Source organism: Gorilla gorilla, chromosome 18 (genome assembly GCF_029281585.2).
Source record: "Gorilla gorilla gorilla isolate KB3781 chromosome 18, NHGRI_mGorGor1-v2.1_pri, whole genome shotgun sequence".
Classification (NCBI taxonomy): domain Eukaryota; kingdom Metazoa; phylum Chordata; class Mammalia; order Primates; family Hominidae; genus Gorilla; species Gorilla gorilla.
Window position 1 is genome coordinate 29,646,839 of NC_073242.2, and position 18,966 is coordinate 29,665,804.

General features: G+C 55.4%; 2 protein-coding genes across 11 annotated transcripts; both read right to left on the reverse strand.

Moving 5' to 3' along the window:
* Positions 1-647: 647 nt before the first annotated feature.
* Positions 648-5,693, reverse strand: LAT (linker for activation of T cells). 4 transcript variants are annotated; one of them, XM_019011517.4, is made up of 12 exons: positions 5,559-5,693; positions 5,336-5,363; positions 5,188-5,222; positions 4,860-4,941; positions 4,630-4,691; positions 4,507-4,536; positions 4,362-4,419; positions 4,176-4,270; positions 1,495-1,557; positions 1,260-1,325; positions 1,080-1,166; positions 648-910 (listed from the first exon to the last, which is right to left on the reverse strand). In XM_019011517.4, the coding sequence occupies exons 1-11, from the start codon at positions 5,656-5,658 to the stop codon at positions 1,087-1,089; spliced, it is 699 nt and encodes a 232-aa protein (XP_018867062.1). In that variant the 5' UTR covers positions 5,659-5,693; the 3' UTR covers positions 648-910; positions 1,080-1,086. The 4 variants fall into 4 exon arrangements, with proteins under 4 accessions (XP_018867062.1, XP_018867061.1, XP_018867060.1 ...); XM_019011516.4 differs by having other exon boundaries at positions 4,630-4,694; XM_019011515.4 differs by having other exon boundaries at positions 4,362-4,536.
* Positions 5,694-6,330: 637 nt separating this feature from the next.
* Positions 6,331-16,903, reverse strand: SPNS1 (SPNS lysolipid transporter 1, lysophospholipid). 7 transcript variants are annotated; one of them, XM_063700085.1, is made up of 13 exons: positions 16,226-16,315; positions 15,697-15,988; positions 15,532-15,597; positions 13,033-13,169; positions 11,775-11,926; positions 11,610-11,676; positions 9,460-9,605; positions 9,018-9,173; positions 8,530-8,719; positions 8,153-8,218; positions 7,785-7,883; positions 7,118-7,289; positions 6,331-6,466 (listed from the first exon to the last, which is right to left on the reverse strand). In XM_063700085.1, exons 1-13 carry the CDS (start codon positions 16,307-16,309, stop codon positions 6,396-6,398), a joined length of 1,698 nt encoding a protein of 565 aa, XP_063556155.1. In that variant the 5' UTR covers positions 16,310-16,315; the 3' UTR covers positions 6,331-6,395. The 7 variants fall into 7 exon arrangements, with proteins under 7 accessions (XP_063556155.1, XP_055221630.1, XP_063556156.1 ...); XM_063700086.1 differs by lacking the exons at positions 6,331-6,466; positions 16,226-16,315 and adding exons at positions 6,532-6,870; positions 16,625-16,903; XM_055365650.2 differs by lacking the exon at positions 6,331-6,466 and adding an exon at positions 6,532-6,870.
* Positions 16,904-18,966: the final 2,063 nt, after the last annotated feature.

Sequence of the window (18,966 nt, forward strand, 5' to 3'; positions counted from 1 at the left end):
AAAGGAGTGAATCGCAGAGGAAAGCCAAGGTGAAATTCCCAAAATAAGGGGAAATGGATCCCGGACAAGTAAAGGCAACAGATGCTCACCACGCCCTTGCTCCTCAGGATGAGGTTCACAGAACAGCAGCATCAGAATCACACAAGACAGGCTCAGAAATGCAAAGTCTCAGGCCACGTCCTAGGCGAACTGAGTCAGAACCCACCCCACAGCAAAGTCTGCCGGTGAGTCACCTACCCATCAAAGTCTCAAAAGTGCTGTGCTGCATATTAACTTTTTCAGTTACTTAGACAATTTTTTAAGTTCTGTTTTATTGAGAACCACAAAAGGTAAGAACTAAGAGAGTCCTCCCAGGTCATCAGGTCCCATCCCTTGGTCTAAGGATGGCGAAACCATTGTCACAGCCAGCAGCTGCCGTGTTCTGGGACTGTCTCATGGGGCAATGTGTCCTCACCCCCAGCAGTGCCAGCCCAGGTCAGAAGGCTTCATTCAGAAGGGGGGTGTCCCAGCCACTGTCTGCTGTCACTCACAGCACCTGGCTGAGCCCCCATGGAGGATGGAGACCCACAGATACACATACACACACAGAGACATCTCCAAATCTCTGACTCAGACTCGCACACAGGCACACACAGATGCACGCTCAACACAGACACACGCAGGCCTTTATTCTATTACACAGAGTAGGGCTGGGGCCAGGGCAGGTCATTCTCCGGCTGCGTCAGAAGGTGCAGAGCATTCGGGGGACACAGGCCGAACCCCAAAGTGATAATAAGTTACAGGGGGATTTCTCAGGCTGTTGTCAGGCTGGAGCAAGGGCAGGACGCCATGTGAGGACCCCAGAGCCACTTCCAGCTGCCCAGCTCAGCCGTCCCAGGCAAGCCTGGTTCCAGGACAGACTTGGCCTCCACTGAAACACACCAGGGCAGGGAGGGATATGGATCAGGAGGCTGACGGGGGTCAGCAGGTACCCAGAGACAGAGGGACAAGCCAGAGGTAGGGTTGGGCAAGGGGGTCCTGGAGGGAAGGAGTAGAGCCTGTGGGCCCAGGGCAGGGTGGGGACAGGGCAGGCCTCTCACCAGGCCCTCAGTTCAGCTCCTGCAGATTCTCGTAATCTGGAGCCCCCTCTTCCTCCACTTCCTCTGCCTCCTGGGAACTCAGGGCGGCTGTAGGGGAGGGGAGGTTGGTCTCCAGCTTGCAAGCTATCCCCCCAAGCCCAAAGCAGCTACCCCAGCTCCTGCCCCTCCCGCAGAACACACCAGGCTCAGTCTTAGCCGCTCCAGGATGCAGTTCCTGGGACACATTCACATACTCCCGGCTGCCATCTGTGGGGACAGATCAGAAGGAGGGGCAGCCACACAAAGGGGTCAGGAGGGCGAGAGAGCAAGGGGACGCCCAGACAGAGGGGGCAGAGGGTGTGGGATCTGGTCACACTGAGAGCATGGTGGGGCAGCGGGGTGCAGGGGCAGGCACCAACAAGCACCGGTCACTCACCCAGAGACGCTTCTGCGCTCTCCCCACTCTCCGGAACATTCACGTAATCATCAATGGACTCCACTGTGGAAAAGCCAGGCCCACCTCAGCACTGTGACCAGAGACCCTTGGCCACAGGTTCCCAGAGAACCCCCAACCTCAGCCATGCAGAGCTCCCCAACGGTAGACCCCAGAGGCTTCCCACACAGCCACCCCCATTAGCCCCATAGAATGAAGAGAGGGGACTCCAGGCTGGCAAGGATGGTGTTGGTGATGGTGATGGTGGCCTGGACAAGGGCAAGGGCTGTGGAGAGGGAGGGAGGAGGTCCACTTGACTGGGACTGAGGAGAGCTCACAAAGGGTCAGGCCCCAGCACAGCCCCTAGGCTGGGGAGCAGGGACGTAGTGCGGCTCGGAGCAGTGGGAGTTTGGTGGCGTGTGTGGAGGGGACATGACACACTCGGCCCAGCAGGCACCTCCTCCCCCCGACCCCCATCCCCGCCTGCCCCCTGCCAGCCACTGCCTATGTCTCACTCCCATGTCAGCCCTTCATGGCGCCTGTCACCATCCATGTTATTTGGGGGCTTTTTGTTTGTTTTTGTTTTTCTTGAGACAGGGTCTCGCTCTGTTACCCAGGCTGGAGTGCAGTGGCGCAATCTCGGCTCACTGCAACCTTGACCTCCTGGGCTCAGATGATCTTCCCACCTCAGCTCCTACCAGGCCAGGCTAAATTTGGGAATTTTTGTAGAGATAGGGTCTCCCTATGCTGCCCAGGCTGGTCTTGAACTCCTGGGTTCAAGTGACCCACCTGCCTCAGCCTCCCAAAGTGCTGGGATCACAGGCATCAGCTACCACGCCTGGTTATTTGGTTCTTTTATTTTGTTTATTTATTTATTTTTGAGATGGAGTCTCCCTCTGTCACCTAGAGGGCTGGAGGGCAGTGGGGTGATCTTGGCCCACTGCAACCTCTGCCTCCCGGTTCTAGCAATTCTCCTGCCTCAGCCTCCTGAGTTAGCTGGGATTACAGGTGCCCGCCACCACGCCCTGCTAATTTTGGTATTTTTAGTAGAGACTGGGTTTCGCCATGTTGGCCAGGTCAGTCTTGAACTCCTGACCTCAGGTGATCCCCCCACCTTGGCCTCCCAAAGTGCTGGGATTACAGGTGCGAGCTACCGTGCCCGGCCTATTTGGTTCTTTTATGTGTTTCTTGTTTTTGAAGACCGCCCCGGTTCAATCCCAGCTCCAGCACTAACCAACCACATAACCTCAGCCAAGGGACCTTACCTCTCTGTGCCTCAGTTTTCTCCTCTGTAAAATAGGGCCTGTCACACAGCAGTGCTGTTAAACAGATAAACCCTGTATCCCACAAAGGGGACAACTGGAGCACAGGAGGGCGCGGGCAGGCCCGGGAGCCCCAGGGCAGTCAGATTAGTGAGTGAACACATGTCAGACTCTTAGCAAGGCATGCAGGAGGCCCTCGGTGAATCTTAGCTATTTTATCTTTTTTTTTTTTTTTAACACAAGGTCTCACTCTGTCACCCAGGCTGGAGTGCAGTGGCATGATCTCGTCTCACTGCAACTTCCGCCTGCGGGGCTCAGATGATCCGCCCATTTCAGCCTCCTGAGCAGCTGGGACTACAGGCATGTGCCACCACGCTTGGCTAATTTTTTTTTTTTTTTTTTGTAAAGATGAGGTTTCGCCATGTTGCTCATGCTGGTCTTGAACTCCTGGGCTCAAGCAATCCTCCCGCCTCGGCCTCCCAAAGTGCTAGGATTACAGGAGTGAGCCACCATGCCCAGCCAGCTATTTTATCAGGACAGTCTGCCTCCTTAACTGTTTTATCCACAGCGTTAGCCCAGCAGAGGCACATAGTAAATGCTGAATGAATGAATGAATGAATGAATGAATGAATGAATGAAAGAAAAGAAGTACTTGGATACAGTCTGGAGCTCAGGAGAGAGCAAACTGGGAATCTGGATGGCAAACAAAGCCAGGGTGTAGAAGTGATAGCCCAGGACAAGTATACACAGAGAGAGCAAAGCAACAGAAAACTAAAGAATCCCAGACATTGAGGAAAGCCCAGAGGATGTGACCAGGCAGGATGAGACCATGAGGAAGGGAGAAAAGCAGCTCAAAGGAAACAGGGCAGTGCAGGAAGCAGAAGAAAACTGACACACACAGACACACAAGACAGCCTCTAATTAACATCCTTAGAGATGTTTCATCCATGAAATAAGAACAGGAGGCTATAAAAAAAGAACAGCCAGAGAACGAGAAAGAGCTTCTGGATAGGAGAAATAAAATTGCAGTGGAAGGGTTGAAGAATACAGACAAGGAAATCTCCCAGATGATAAAGGGAAGGACATAGAGATAGGAAAGAAGAGAGAGAAAGCTGAGAAAATCAGAAGAACAGGGCCGGGCATGGTGGCTCACGCCTATAATCCCAAGCACTTTGGGAGGCCGAGGTGGGAGGATCACTTGAGCCCAGGAGTTTAAGGCCAGCCTGGGCAACATAGTAAGACCATCTCTACAAAAAAAAATTTTTAAATAAGCTAGGTGTGGTGGCATGCGCCTGTGGTCTCAGCTACTTGGGAGGATCACTGGAGCCCAGGAGTTCAAGGCTGCAGTGAGCTACAATGGCACCACTGCACTCCAGCCTATCCCTAAAAAAATTTAAAAATAAAAACAAATGCCTGACTCACTGGAGAAGGCACTGTCTCGGATGCCAGGGGTGCTGAGTGCAGGAGCTGATGGGGCAGCAGTGCTAGTGGCCGGGGTGCTGTCAGGAAGCACCACCCTGAAAGGAAGTGAAAAGGGCCGGTGAGCGAGGGGGGACGCACAGCCTCAGCCCTCACCTCCCACCTCCCACCTCCCACCTGGCCACTCACAGGTAGCCCGGGTTGTGATAGTCATCCTCATCCTCATCCGCATCCTCACAGGCTGGTTCTGGGGGTAACGACACAGGGGTCAGCCTAGTCCAGGACGGACCCCAGACTCCCTGCCCAGCCTGGGCACCTCGGATCCCAGACGCACCCTCGTTCTCGTAGCTCGCCACACTGTTGGCTTCAAAGAGAGGGTGAGAGGGAGACTAAGTCAGCTCAGGCCAGGCCTATCTTCTTCCCAGCCCCGGCCGCCTGAACCCTTCCCCACACTTACCACCATCAGAATCCCGCCGGGAAGATGGCGTCCGGTGGGAGCCCCCGAGGGGCTGCGGGGATCTTCTGGGAGTCAAAGGTCAGGGGTCATGCCTGAGGTGGGGCTCAGGGGACAACAGCAGTTGCAAAAGGGAAAGGGGCCCCCAATCCAAAAAAGTGAAGGGGTAGAGAGTGGAGTTTGGAGGGGCAGGGCCTGAGCTTTGGAGGGGCAGGGGCTGAGCAGCTACTCACGGGATGGGGAGCAGGTCTGGCTGGCTCAGGGGTGGGTAGGAGGTGACAGGCGGGTAGGCAGGTGGCCAGGGGGCAACCGTGTCTGAGGACACAGAACCAAGTTGAAAGAAGGACTCTGGACATGGTCAAGGCCTCAAAGAACAGACTAAGACCCTGAAAGCCCCACACCCTGGACAGGCCTGGGGGAGCCATCTCCCCTCTCCCAGCTCAGGTCAAGGCCATGTGGGCAGCCCCAAGGTGGCAGGGGAAGTCTGAAGGTTCACGCTCACTCCCACACCAGGGGACCCTCTCCCTGGCACCCAAGGTAGGGGACCCTCCTTGTACTCACGAGGCCGTTTGAACTGGATGCCCCTTGGATACAAACTGGTAAAGGAGACACAGCTTGGGGATGGGGCTGGAAGATGGAGGATGGAAGCCCCAGCCCTGCCCCGCCATGGGGTGTGGAGGGAGACCCAGGGCGGCTGGGGCGGACTCACCTATCTGAGGATGTGCTGTCGTAGGAGCCTGGGAAAGAGAGGGCTGGTGAGGCAGGAACAGGGGGTGCTTAGGGCAGAAGGTGCTCGGATCCAGGGACTCTCAGAGGCGCTGGGATCAGGACGGAGGCAGGGACAGAGCCAGGACAGACACAGGGGCTGGGAGTGGATGAGGATCCCGTCGGTGTCCCTGGGCCCTGGGTACCCCCACCAGTTTCCCACTCACCTGGCAGTCTGTGGCAGTGCACACACAGTGCCATCAACATGGCCAGGATGGGCAGCAGCAGGAGCCCCAGCACGCAGGGGACCAGGATGGCCTCCTCCATCTGCAGGGGAGCTCGGAGCAGGCCGGCTGCACCCCTAGGCCCCTCAAGGGCAGAGTCAAGGCCAGATGAAGATGGGGTGAGGACCGGACCCGGCAGGGAGCAGGGGGCAGGTAGGCACCAGGTGGCAGGGGAGCCCAGGAGGAGGCAGCCGTGCCCTCCCCGGGGCTCCCAGGATGGGTCCCCTCTTTTACTGGGCTGAGTGTGCGTCCAGCTGACTGTGGAAAGTCCCTGCTCCCAGGGTGGTTAGACCAGGGCCTGGGCTGAAGTCGGGGGATCCAGTTACCCCTGCGTCCCAGCCCTACCTGCCCCTCCTCGGAGCCCGCCTCTCCGTGCCCGCCCTCCCGCCCGCCTGCGGCAGGAAGCTGTGGTGAGCGCCAGGCGAGGGCAGGAAATCATCAAGCTCTCAGCCGGCTGCACCCGCCCCCTTCCCACCCCACCCCGCCAGTGGGGAGGGGGCAGGAGGAGGCCCGGGAGCCACCCCAGGCACTCACCAAGGGTCTGCTGGCCCCCCCAGACGGGGACAGCCACCTGCCAGCTGGCAGCCATGGCCTCCATATCCAGGACCCGGGGAGGCAGCGAGCAGGGAGGCCCTGACAGTGGGAATTCTGGGGTACAAAGGGCAGTGCCCACTCCCACCTCAGCCAGGCCTGTGAGGCAAGGGACAGGCTACAGGGAAGCAGGGGCGTGACTCACGGTCACACTCAGACAGCTCACTCGGAGAAGAGCAGTCCCCCATCTCAGTCGCCCAGCCCAGAAGGGCAGAGACTCACCCAGAGCCCCGAGGAATGACCCACAGTCTTCAGGAGCCCTGGGGTGAAGACGGGGTGCAAGATCAGAGGCCACCCAGAGAAAGACGAGAGCAGGCACCTGGGGTCTGGCTACAAATTTTATTCCGTTACAAATAGCACCGAGCCCTTGGGGCTGCCCCTGTGGAGAGGGATCCCCCTCCTGGACCCCCACCTCCTCCCCTGAGCTACCCATGTAGTGTCTGGGAGCTGGCACACGGCCCAGGGTCCCTCTGGAAGCTGGGCCAGGCCAAGGGGTTAGGCCCAGGCCCTTCGTGGGGTGTGCCCAGGGCCAGCTGTGGCAGATGTGCAGGCAGGTGAGCGGCAGCCTCTCAGATGAGCACACTGGCAACGGGCACGCGGGTGGAGCGGCCCCGCTGGGGCACCACAATCCGGTCGTCTGCGGACCCTGCTTCGTGCAGCAGGCCTGAGGGGGGAGGGTCAGAGCCAGGGTGAGCTGGATGGACAGACAGACAAAGCCAGAGAAAGGCAAACAGGCAGCGGGAAATGGATGGGGCAGCCACAGAGCCACCCCAGGGGTGGATGCAGACAGACTGGAGGCCAAACAAGGGGAGGGCTGTGGACTGAGCTGCCAGGTGCACAGGAGTGGGCAGACAGATGGACAGACAGACAGGCAGATCAAGAAGCTGGGCCGGGCACAGCTCCTAACTGACCCTGCACGTGCAGCTGTGCCCGCCGGCGGTCGCCCTCAATGAAGATGGCGGTGCCCAGGAAGGCTGCGCCGCCCAGTGCCCCAACAAACGCGCAGAGCATGAGCGAGAACTGCAGAGCCCGGAACTCGGACAAGAAGGAGGGGGGCCAGTTCCGGCGCAGGCGGTCAGAGATCTGCAGGGAGAGGAGACAGGAAAGCCAGGGGAGTCAGCCTCATGGATGAGCCAGGGAGGGCACGCCCCTGAGCTCCAGGGAGAAAGACAAGTGGAGCCCAGGAAAGGGGAGGAGGTTTGAGCTGGATGCAGTGGCTCATGCCTATCATCCCAGCTACTCAGGAGGCTGAGGTGGGAGGATCGCTTGAGCCCAGGAGGTCGAGGCTGCAGTGAGCCATGATCGTGCCACTACACTGCAGCCTGGGCAACAGAGTGAGGTCTTGTCTCAGGAAGAAAAGAAAAGAGAAAAGAAAGGAGGAGTTTGGACCACCAGGGTGAGGTCCCTGGCCTTACTGGTAGAAATATTCAAAGACAAAATCTTTCTCCTCCAGTTGACAATGGAAGGTGAGAAGTGCCCAGCACGCAGGACACAGACACTTCACTAGGGCCAGGCCTTCTGATCCAGCCCAGGCTCAGGACACCAGCCACCCCGTGCCAGCCAAGAAATAATGCTCACCAGGCCAATGAGGTAGGGGCTCCCAGCATCACCCAGCAGGTGGGACAGCACGATCTGGAAGGCCTCGGCGGTGGAGCGTCGAGTAGGGATCACCACGTACTGTGGAGGAGTTGGTGGAGCTCAGTGGATGCTCTGGGCTCCAGGGGGCAGGAGGCAGGGGGCCAGGAGACCACCAAGGATCCGCCTAGGCCGGGGTCAGAGGTGTGCCTGGGGTTGAGGTCGCAGGGCAGGCCGGGGGTCTGCTACAGATGTTATTTATTGTAGAAGGTAGGTTGAGGCTGGGCTTTGAGGGGTAGAGGCAACACTCCTGACCCCAAATCTGCTCTCATCAGCCTCTGCGCTGACCCTGGAGCTGCCCAGCAACTCACCAGCAGAATGTCGGCCACGATGGCCCAGTTCATGGACAGGAGGGTCTCTCCAATGAAGATGAAAATCTGGGGGAAGAGAGGGTCGGGGGTTCATGACAGTAAGGGCTAACACATGGAAAGTTGACCATGTTCCCAGCTCATCTATTAACTAATTTAATCCTCATCACACCCCAGTGAGACAGGTGCTACTAATATCCCCATTTTACACATGATGAAACTGAGCACAGAGAGGTTAAGTCACTTGTCCAATGTCACACAGCTGGGAAGAGCCAGAGCTGTGATTCAAAACCAGGCATTCCACCTCGAGTGGCCATTATGCTGACTGCTCCTCCACCCTGGACCCACGCCATCCCCCTTGACACCTGCTGGCTACTCACATAAGTGGCCACGATGCTACCACGGGCGCAGGCAAGGGACAGGAAGAGGAAGGGTGCAGAGCCCAGGAGGCCAGTGGCACAGACCAGGGGATCAGCCCGGGGGTTGGAGTGGCGGAGCCGGCGGCTGATCTCCACACCCAGGCCCACACCCAGGACTCCGGTCAGGCAGGTGATGAGTCCAAAGATGAGACTAGGGGTGAGGGAAGGGAATGGGGGTTTGTCCCTGTGCCTGCCAAGGCCCCTACGCTGTCCATCCTAGCCACCCTCACAACCAAGGTCCCTACAGACACAGCACCCCATGGTTGGCACAGCCCTGAGTGGCAGACATCATCCCATCACTTATTTCCCAGACCAGGAAATGGAGATTCCAGGAGAGCAGGCAGCTTGTGAAGTCAGGAGTCAAACTCCCTGCCTGGGTCTGAGCCACAGATGCTCTTCACTCCAGCCCTGCCACCCGCAGGCCCCCCAGCATAGCCCCATCTGGGCACCTGTCAGAGGAAGAGCAGGAGTCTCCGGGAAGGCAGGGTGGGGTCTCCCCAAGGACCACGCGGGAACGCAGCAGGAATGCCGGAGCCCACAGAGCCAGGGAGCCCGTGACAAAGGCCACAGCAGTGAAGCCCAGGGAAGACAGGATGAAACTAGGACTGCAGATAGTTGGGAGGGAGAGAGTAAGACCCCACGGAGGTGTCGAGGCAGGAGGGGACCTCTCTTCTCCCTTCCTGGCTGATTTTAGTAAGGTCACAACACCAGGTGCAGAGGTGGTTCTGGCTCCCAGGATCTGGGCCTGTAATTCAAGCAGCAGCCACAAGGGGCAGTAGCGACCGAATTCCTGGCCTTGGGGTGTGGCCAGGAACAGGAACATCCCCACTTAAACCTCAAACCAGACGCCAGGGGGCCTCAGATGGTGGTCTAGGGTGGGAATAAACTCACTTTCTTGCCAGAGCCCTCAGATCTGCCCACCACGAGGTGGGGTTCAGGGGTGGCAAATCTGAGTGGCGCTCCACGGCTCCCCTTGGCGGCTCCCGCACTACCAGGAACAGCAGCAGAACGGCCACCACTCCTAGACCCGGTGTCACCTGGGAGACAGAGGGCTTCAGGATAGGCACAGGGAGAGACACACTCAAGCCCTGGGCTGGAGGAGAGTGTGGGGTACAGATAACTCCAGCCTGAGACCTAAAATACCCAGTTAAGTGCCTGCTCCAAGAAGCCGAACCTGCAATTTGGGGGAAGGGGGCTGCCACTAGGGTCCACCCTATTTTTGCAAGCCTAGCTTTGCCTCCTCTTTGGTAATTTTCTTTTGGGAAACCAGTACCCCTACTTCTCTCAATCCACTTGGTTTAAATAGGATCCCAGGCCTGGCCAACAAGAGGACTGTTAACCACCCCAGCCTCGGTGACGGATTCCACAGAGGGCACGTGATGCATGTTCATCTAGTCAGACACTATCCTGGAAACACGGCCCCAGGGTCCAAGGTGCCAATGTTGCTAAATGGAAAGATAATCATCTGGAGTTCTCACGTCCTTAAGAATGATGTTAACACAAAGGAAAGTAAAGCTCAGAAGAGAAGGGCAGTGTGGGAGCCCTGGATCCAGCTTTACCTGACTGAAGCGCACCTGGGACTTTCAGGAAGAAAGCCAAGACAGCCCCTTTAGGGGGCTTACGGTTTGTTTGTTTGTTTGTTTGTTTTCGAGACAGAGTCTCACTCTGTCACCCAGGCTGGAGTGCAGTGGTGTGATCTCGGCTCACTGCAACCTCTGCCTACCGGGTTCACGCCATTCTCCTGCCTCGGCCTCCTGAGTAGCTGGGACTACAGGCACCTGCCACCACGCCCAGCTAATTTTTTTTTGTATTTTTAGTAGAGATGGGATTTCACCGTGTTAGCCAGGGTGGTCTCGATCTCCTGACCTTGTGATCCACCCGCCTTGGCCTCCCAAAGTGCTGGGATTACAGGCGTGAGCCACCGCACCCGGCTTCTAGGGGGCTTACAGTTTTACAATGGGCTTCTGTCACCTGCACGCAAGAATTCTGTCTAGCACATGGCTTCCAGCTGAGGGCCGCCAGTCTCCTGCAGGCTCAGCAGAATGAGTGCTGCCCCAAAAAAGGGGTATTTGGAGCCAGGCGCATGGCTCACACCTGTAAGCCCAGCACTTTAGGAGGCCAAGGCAAGAGGATTGCTTGAGGCCAGGAGTTCAAAACCAACCTGGGCAACATACAAAGACCCCATCTCTACAAAAAAAAATTTTTTTTTTTTTTTTTTTTTTTTGTGCAATGGCACGATCTCTGCTCACTGCAACCTCTGCCTCCCGGGTTCAAGCGATTCTCCTGCCTCAGCCTCCCGAGTAGCTGGGATTACAGGCATGCGTCACCATGCCTGGCTAATTATGTATTTTTAGTAGAGACAGGGTTTCACCATGTTGGTCAAGCTGGCCTCGAACTGCTGACCTCAGGTGATCCGCCCACCTCAGCCTCCCAAAGTGCTGGGATTATAGGCGTGAGCCATCATGCCTGGCAAAATTTTTTTTTTTTTTTGAGAAGGAGTCTCGCACTGTCGCCCAGGCTAGAGTGCAGTGGCACAATCTCAGCTTGCTGCAACCTCCGCCTCCTGGGTTCAAGTGATTCTCCTGCCTCAGCCCCCCGAGTAGCTGGGATTACAGGCGTGCACCACCACGCCCAGCTAATTTTTGTAGTTTTAGTAGAGACAGGGTTTCACCGTGTTGGCCAGGCTGGTCTTGAATTCCTGACCTCAAGTGATCCACCTGCCTCAGCCTCCCAAAATGCTGGGATACAGGTGTTAGCCAACACACCCAGCCTACAAAAAGAAAAAGTTTTTTTAATTAGCCAGGCATGGTGGCGGGCACCTATAGTCCCAGCTACTTGGGAGGCTGAGGTGGCAGGATCACTTGAGCTCAGGCGTTCGAGGCTACAGTGAGCTATGATTGCACCACTGCACTGCAGCCTGGGTGACACAACAAGACCCTGTCTCTTAAAAGAAAAATGGGCGGTGGGAAGGGGTCCAAAGGTAGGAAACAGGGATCAGTGAGAATGTCGCTGACCTACCCCCAGGCCAAGACCAGACTCACCCTCAGAGCCCAGTGCCAGTCTCCAGCCATATCCTTCACTTTGGAGCCTGCAATGTAGCCCAGACCACTGTGGGAGGGAGAGAGGGGAAAAAGGGGGGACAGCCAGTCAGTCCAGTCCCCCACACCAGGCCCTTCTGCCTTCCCCCAGGCCCCAGGCCCACTCACCTGCCCACCGGAATGGCAAAGTAGAAGATGCTGAGCATCCGGCTCCGCTGGTCGGCCACAAAGAGGTCGGCAATGAGAGTGGGCGCGATCGTGGAATAACTGGCCTCCCCGACCCCCACCAGGCCCCGGGTCAGGAGGAGCAGCCAGAAATGCTGGGGAGAGAGACCGGGGAGAGGTGGCACCCCAGCCTGCAACCAGCCTCCGGGCTACCTCACCAGCCTGCTCCCAAGAGGCAGCAGGGATGGCGGGAGATGCCTGGGTTTTAGAATCACACAGACCTGAGCTTGCATCCTGGCTCCACCACTTACTAGCTGCGATTTGGGGAAAATAACTTAACCTCTCTGAGCCTCAGTTTCCTCATCTGCAAAAGGAGGATAACAACAACTTTTCACAGAGCTATTGCAAGGACTAGACAATAAAAGGTCTAAATAAGACAACCCCTGCTTGCCTGGTAGGGGAAGGTTTTTTAATTTTTTTTTTTAATGAATAAATGACCTTAGATGGGAGTTTATGTGTCTACCAAAGACACCTGAAGCTAAGGACGGGTACAGTCACCCAAGGAAAGTACGTAGGTCCTGGGGCTGAGGACAGAGTTCTGGGGTGGAGTGAGAACAGACAGAGGAGGCTTCAAAGGAACAAAGAAGCAACAGCCAGGGAGGCAGGAGGAAAACCAGAAGAGTGTGGCATCGCAAAGGTAGGAGAGAGTTTCAGGAAGGAAGAGTGAGTCAACAGTGCCAGAGGCTCCTAGCATGAACAGGACCAGGAAGTTGGAGCTGTGTTTAGCAACTAGGAGGCCACTGTTGACTTTGGCAAGAGCAGGGTCCATGGAGTGGTGGGAGAAGTCAGCGGCAGCGCTCGAGGGGTGAGCAGGCGTGAGGAAGTGCAGGCAGAGTGACGGCATCTCCCCGGCTGCTCTTTTACCCACACTGGCGCCACGCTCTTGGGGCCCTTCAGGAAGTCTGATCAGGAATGAGAGGAGGGAGAGAGGGCAGGCCAGGTACGGTTTGGAGTGTTTAGGTATGGAGTAGAAGGAGTCAGTGGTCAGGGGAAGAGGGGATAATGGACAGAGAATGCTCTGGAAGAAAGGGGGAGGATGGGGTGGGGCAGGTTAACTCAGGCAAGGAGGGGTATAAAATGGCATGGACCAGGGAAACTGCAGGAGTCCCTGAGGCCCAGTCTGCCATGGCTCCAAGGAGCAGCAGCAGAGACTGACAGGGAGGAGGTGTGGGCAGAAACGGGAGCCAGCTTGGGGCCTCACCTCTCCGGGGATGAAGGATGACCCCAGTGTCACCAGGGACCAGAAGGCAATGCCCCCGCACATGAGATACTTCCGATTGTACCTGTCACCCAGGTAGCCAAACACAGGTGCCAACACCATGTAACTGGAGATGAACACTAGGGGGAAGCAGAGAGTCACAGCTCAGCCCAGGTACCCCTACCTCCCACTCCCACCCCAGCTGGAACCACTAAAGCACAAGAGATGCCTGCCTTCTCCTCACAGAATTCACAACACCCCCACATCCCAGCCTGAAGCCCATCAGAGCTTCCTGTCAGGCAGATGGTCCAGCTCCATCTTGAACAACTTTCCAGATTTCCCATTGTATAATGGACGGTCCCACTACTTGTCAATTCCTTCCACCTAGCCAAAACAAGCTCCAAACTCCATGCACACCATGGCTCACAATGCCCCTGTCCAATCTAGGCCCTGCCTACCTCTCCACACTCATGGCCAGCCTTTTTCCCTTCCTCTGTCTGCATCCCAATGGCCCAATTGTCAAGGCCAATACCACTAGGGGTTTAGGCACCTGCTGTCTCCTCTATCAAGGACATTCTCTCCTCTCCCCCTGAAACTTCACAGAGCATAGTTCCTTCAGGTTCCAGCTCAGATACTTGCCCAGGGCCAAGGGTCAAGCATGCTGCCCAGGTGAGCACACATCCAGTACCTGACTCTCACATTTACTATTTTCTCTCTTTTTTTTTTTTTTAGACGAAGTCTCGCTCTGTTGTCAGGCTGGAGTGCTGTGGCGCGATCTTAGCTCACTGCAACCTCCGCCTCCCAGGTTCAAGCAATTCTGCCTCAGCCTCCCAAGCAGCTGGGACTACAGGGGCGTGCCACCACGCCCAGCTAATTTTTGTATTTTTAGTAGAGATGGGGTTTCACCATGTTAGCCAGGATGGTCTCAATCTCCTGATCTCGTGATCCACCCGCCTCGGCCTCCCAAAGTGCTGGGATTACAGGTGTGAGCCACAGCGCCTGGACTGTTTTCTGTTACATAACACTGATCTCTATGGGAAAACTGTCCCACTTTAGTTTAGCGTTTTACTGGCTGTTGCTGCCTCATGCATAGCATACTATCAACTCCCAAGGCAAGGTCCTTGCCTGTATTGGCCATGACTGTGTTTCTTTCACTTACTTAACACACAGCCTAGTGCAAAACAGGTGCTCAATAAGCATGTGAAGAGAGTGAATAAATCCGGCTGCCTAGAAAGAGCTGCTGCTCTAACTCAACAACTCTTCAGAGGTTTGAAGACCTTGCCCTGTGATCCCATTCTCATTGCTCCAGACTTCACCTCAAATACCTCCAGTTCCTCATTGGCCTGGAGTAGAGAAAAGAACACTGCAAGACCTGGTTTCAAATTCCTGTTCCGCCTCCAACTGGTGGTGTGACCCTGGGCAAGTCTTAACTCTTCTCCAAGCCTCAGTTTCTTTATAAGCTGTAGATATCACTACCTACTTGTCTATAATAGGAACAATAACACCTATTTTTGACTGATAGAAGGATTAGAAGACAAGGGGCATAAAAATTCTTAGCAAAGTCCTACAGGTGTAATCATCACTTCCTCCAGGCCTGGCACACAATGAGTACTCAGAAATGGTTGAGAAATGAATGAAGGAGGGAAGGAAGAAAAAGGGCTTGGCTCTAGCTTTGCCTCTCCCACAAGTCCCAAAGTTGTGAACAAGTAAAACACACCTCTCCCCATTCCAGACACCCTCTCCTGCCTTTATTTATTTATTTATTTATTTATTTATTTATTTATTTATGAGATGGAGTCTCGCTCTGTCACCCAGGCTGGAGTGCAGTGGTGCGATCTCGGCTCACTGCAACCTCTGCCTCCCGGGTTCAAGTAATTCTCATGCCTCAGCCTCCCAAGTACCTGGGATTACAGGCGCCCGCTACCACGCCTGGCTAATTTTTGTATTTTTAGTACAGATGGGGTTTCGTCATGTTGGCCAGGCTGGTCTTGAACTCCTAACTTCAAGTGATTCACTCATCTTGGCCTCCCAAAGTGCTGGGACTACAGGCGTGAGTCACCACACCCAACCCTCCTGCCATTATTTACTGGGTGTCTACCATGTGCCGAACACTGCACTAGGCCCTTCACAGACAATCTTTTAGTTAATCTTCACATCAGTCCTAAGAGATGATTCGTGTTATTACTTGTTCCATCTTATAGACAAGGAAAATGAGGCTTAGAGAGGTTGAGTGCCTTGCCTACCATCACACAATAAGTGGAAGAGCTGAGATTTAAACCCAGGTCTGTCTTCACCTGGGTGAAGTTATACTTAGTTATACTAAACTGAATCCCTCTTTAAATGTGGTGTCTCGCTGACCCCCGAGCGACATCAGGGCCATCACCTCCCCTAACTGGCCACAAAACCTCCATTAATGAGTCCCTAGACAGGCCAGCGCGTGGCCCCAGTTGAGACAGAACAGAAGGAGGAGCGGCTATGTGACCAGGAGGGGTCCCCACTCACCGGTCTGGATGAGCCCAGAGCTACTGTCCCCGATGTTGAAGAACTGCTCGATGTCGGGAAGGACGCCTGAGGAGAAAATTCAGGATGGTCCGGCAAAGCAGCGCCACCCTCGGGACCCTGGCTCCCCTCTCCTAGACTATCTTCCTCCCAGAAGTGAGTCCCTACCAGCCACGGTGAAGCGGTCCATGTAGTTCAGGAGATTGATGTAGCACAGCACCGCCACTATGAGAGCCGAACGGCCGGGAGACAGGCCGGTGATACGCTGCAGCCCCTCCTGGTCCGGGACCTCGGGCTCCTCGGACTTCGGGTTCCCCGTGGACCCTGGCAACCCCGGGGTGCCAGGCACTGGCCCGTCGTCCGGGTCATCCGCCTGGCTGAGGAAGGGCGCGGTGTCGGACCCGGCCATGGTCCCGGGGGGCCGCGCCCGCCCGCGCTCCGGTCCCACCGACGATCCCACCTGCGAGGGGAGGAGGCTGGAGAAAGGAGGATGGACCGAACACAAGCGAGGGAAGTGAGCCCGGAGACGGGGAGCTTGCCCTGAAGCACAGAGCACCACTGAGAAGGGACCCGGGCCCTGTCACGCCTCCCCGTCTCAGTAGACACAGAGCGCGGAGGGGACGTGCGGAATACACGTGATGTCGGGGACAGGAGCTGGCTGAAGAGGGCACGATCCCACGCGGAGGCCACCCCTCACCCGGGGTAGGAGCCCGCTGCACTTGCTGTCGCTCAGCCCGGGCGCTGCACCACGGCAGCCGCCATGTTGCTTAAAGCCGGTCATGTGACGCGGGAGCCAGGGTGGAAGGGGTCCCCGCGGGCAAGCCCTCGACACGTGACCTGCCACCCGACTACGGAAGCCTCTTGGGCGTTCCGCCTGGGCTCACACGTCTTGTGACGGCCGGCCGGTCGCCGGAGTAACCAGGAACTTTCTCAGACCCTGCGGTCCCTGGAGCGTTAAAAAGGGCGTCCCGGTGACTATGTGGAGTCGCCTGCCCTTCCGAATCTCAGCTGTCTTATCTGGAACCCCCACGTGGCAGACTCCATCTTCATCAAACGGGATAATGGGGTCTCAAAAGGTTTTGGAAGTAGTAGATACCTCTAAAAGCCAAGGAGCGGCCCTAGTTCTCGGGAACCATCCTGTCTTCCTCCCAGGATCTGGTTGGCGGCTTTTTACTCTCAATAAAGGATGGATGGATGGATGGATGGATAAATGGATGGATGGAGCTTGAGCAGCGCGATGGATGGAGGATTGGAGGGACGGAGGGATGGACGGACGGACGGATGGAGCTTGAGCAACGCCCCGCCCTTTGTTGAGCTTCCCCAACCCTGCTAGCCTTGTAAACTCCTGAGCCTTCACCGTGGACACTTAAATACCTATTAAAGGAAGCGTCTCCACCCGCCGCTCCTGGAGCATGTTTTTCCTCACTCCAATCGGGATTGGAGCCCTTGCGCCCTCCGGTGGGCTTTTGTAGGGCAGGCAGGGGCTCCTAGCCTAAGGAGACTCCCAGCTGCAGGACTGGGGTCAAAGGGATAACTTGGAGTGGTTCTTTAGTGGCACCCTATAATCTCCAAGCTACATCTAATAAAGCACTCTAAGTAAAATTAGTATAGTTCTGTGCAAATACAGCTTCAAGACCCATCTTTCAACCAGCCCTTAAAGGCCCTCTACTGAAATCCTGGAATCTCGTGGGGAGAGCATCCCCCCACCCCAAAACGCCTTGTTAGAAACGATTTCGAGTCCGAATACCCATAATTGGCTTTGACACCCCCCCCCTCCATATTAGGTGCCTCGTGTTTCAGAACCTTAAGCTTGGTTTCCCCTGGCGGACAGGAACTTCAGGTTGCAGCCATTTAATTCCCTCAACAAGATATTATTGAACATGTATGTGCCTGGCATTTTACCAGGTTTCAGAGAAAGGCAGACTTACTCCCTTCCCTCGTGGAGCTTATCTAGAGAGTGATACGCATTGTAAATTGCACCTCTGAAGTGAAAAGGCAAGCCACAGGTTGAATGAAAATATTTACAAAGCATCTATCTGCCAAAGGACTTGTATCCATGTAAAGAACTCTTTTTTTTTTTCTTTCTTTCTTTTTTTGGAGACAGACGCTTCCTCTGTCACCCAGGCTGGAGCTGGAGTGTAGTGGTGGGATCTCGGCTCACTGCAACCTCCACTTCCGGGGTCCCAGTGATTCTTGTGCCTCAGCCTCCCAAGTAGCTGGGATAACAGGCACGTGCCACCACGCCCGGCTAATTTTTTGTATTTTTGGTAGAGATGGGGTTTCAGCAGGTTGGCCAGGCTGGTCTTGAACTCCTGACCTCAAGTGATCTGCCCGCCTCAGCCTCCCACCATGCTGGGATTACAGGGGTAAGCCACCATGCCCAGTGTCATTTTAATTTTTATATTTGTAGAGATGAGTTCTCGCTATGTTGTCCAGGCTAGTCTGGAACTCCTGAACTCAAGCAATCCTCCCACCTCATCCTCCCAAAATGCTAGGACTACAGGTGTGAGCCACTGCACCCAGCTCTTTTGTCCATTTTAAAAATTGTGGTTTTGGCCAGGCACAGTGGCTCATGCCTGTAATCCTAGCCCTTTGGGAAGCTGAGGTGGGAGGATCACTTCAGCCCAGGAGTTCAAGATCAGCCTGGGCAACAAAGCAATACTCATCTCTACAAAAAAACTAAATAAATAAAAATTAAATATACACTTCCCATATGACCCAGCAATTCCACTCCTAGGTAACCACCAATGAGAAATGAAAACGTGTCCAAACAAAAACCTGTATATGAATGTTCATAAACGCATTATTCATAATAGCCCAAAAATGAAAAGAATCCACATGTCCATCAACAGGGGCATAATCTATTCATACAACGGGAATAGCTTAACAAGAAAAAGGAATGAACTGTCAGAGACATTAGGACCACAGTGACTCCATCTTGAGTGAGGGCTAGGAAAATAAGGCTGGGACTTGCTGGACTGAATTACAGAAAGTAAGGCATTCCTAGACTCGACATGTTTATGGTTAAGGAAACAATAACGTTTACTAGGCCGGGCGCAGTGGCTCACGCCTGTAATCCCAACACTTTGGGAGGGCGAGGCGGGTGGATCACAAGGTCAGGAGTTCAAGACCAGCCTGGCCAAGATGGTGAAACCCCATCTCTACTAAAAACACACACAAAAAATTAGCCAGACGTGGTGGTGGGCGTCTGTAATCCCAGCTACTCGGGAGGTTGAGGCAGAGAACTGTTTGAACCCAGGGGGCAGAGGCTGCAGTGAGCCGAGATTGTGCCACTGCACTCCAGCCTGGGCAACCGTGTGAGACACCGTGTCAAAAAATAAAATAAAAAAAAATTAGCCGGGCATGGTAGCACACACCTGTAATCCCAACTACTCAGGAGGCTGAGGCAGAAGAATCACTTGAACCTGGGAGGCAGAG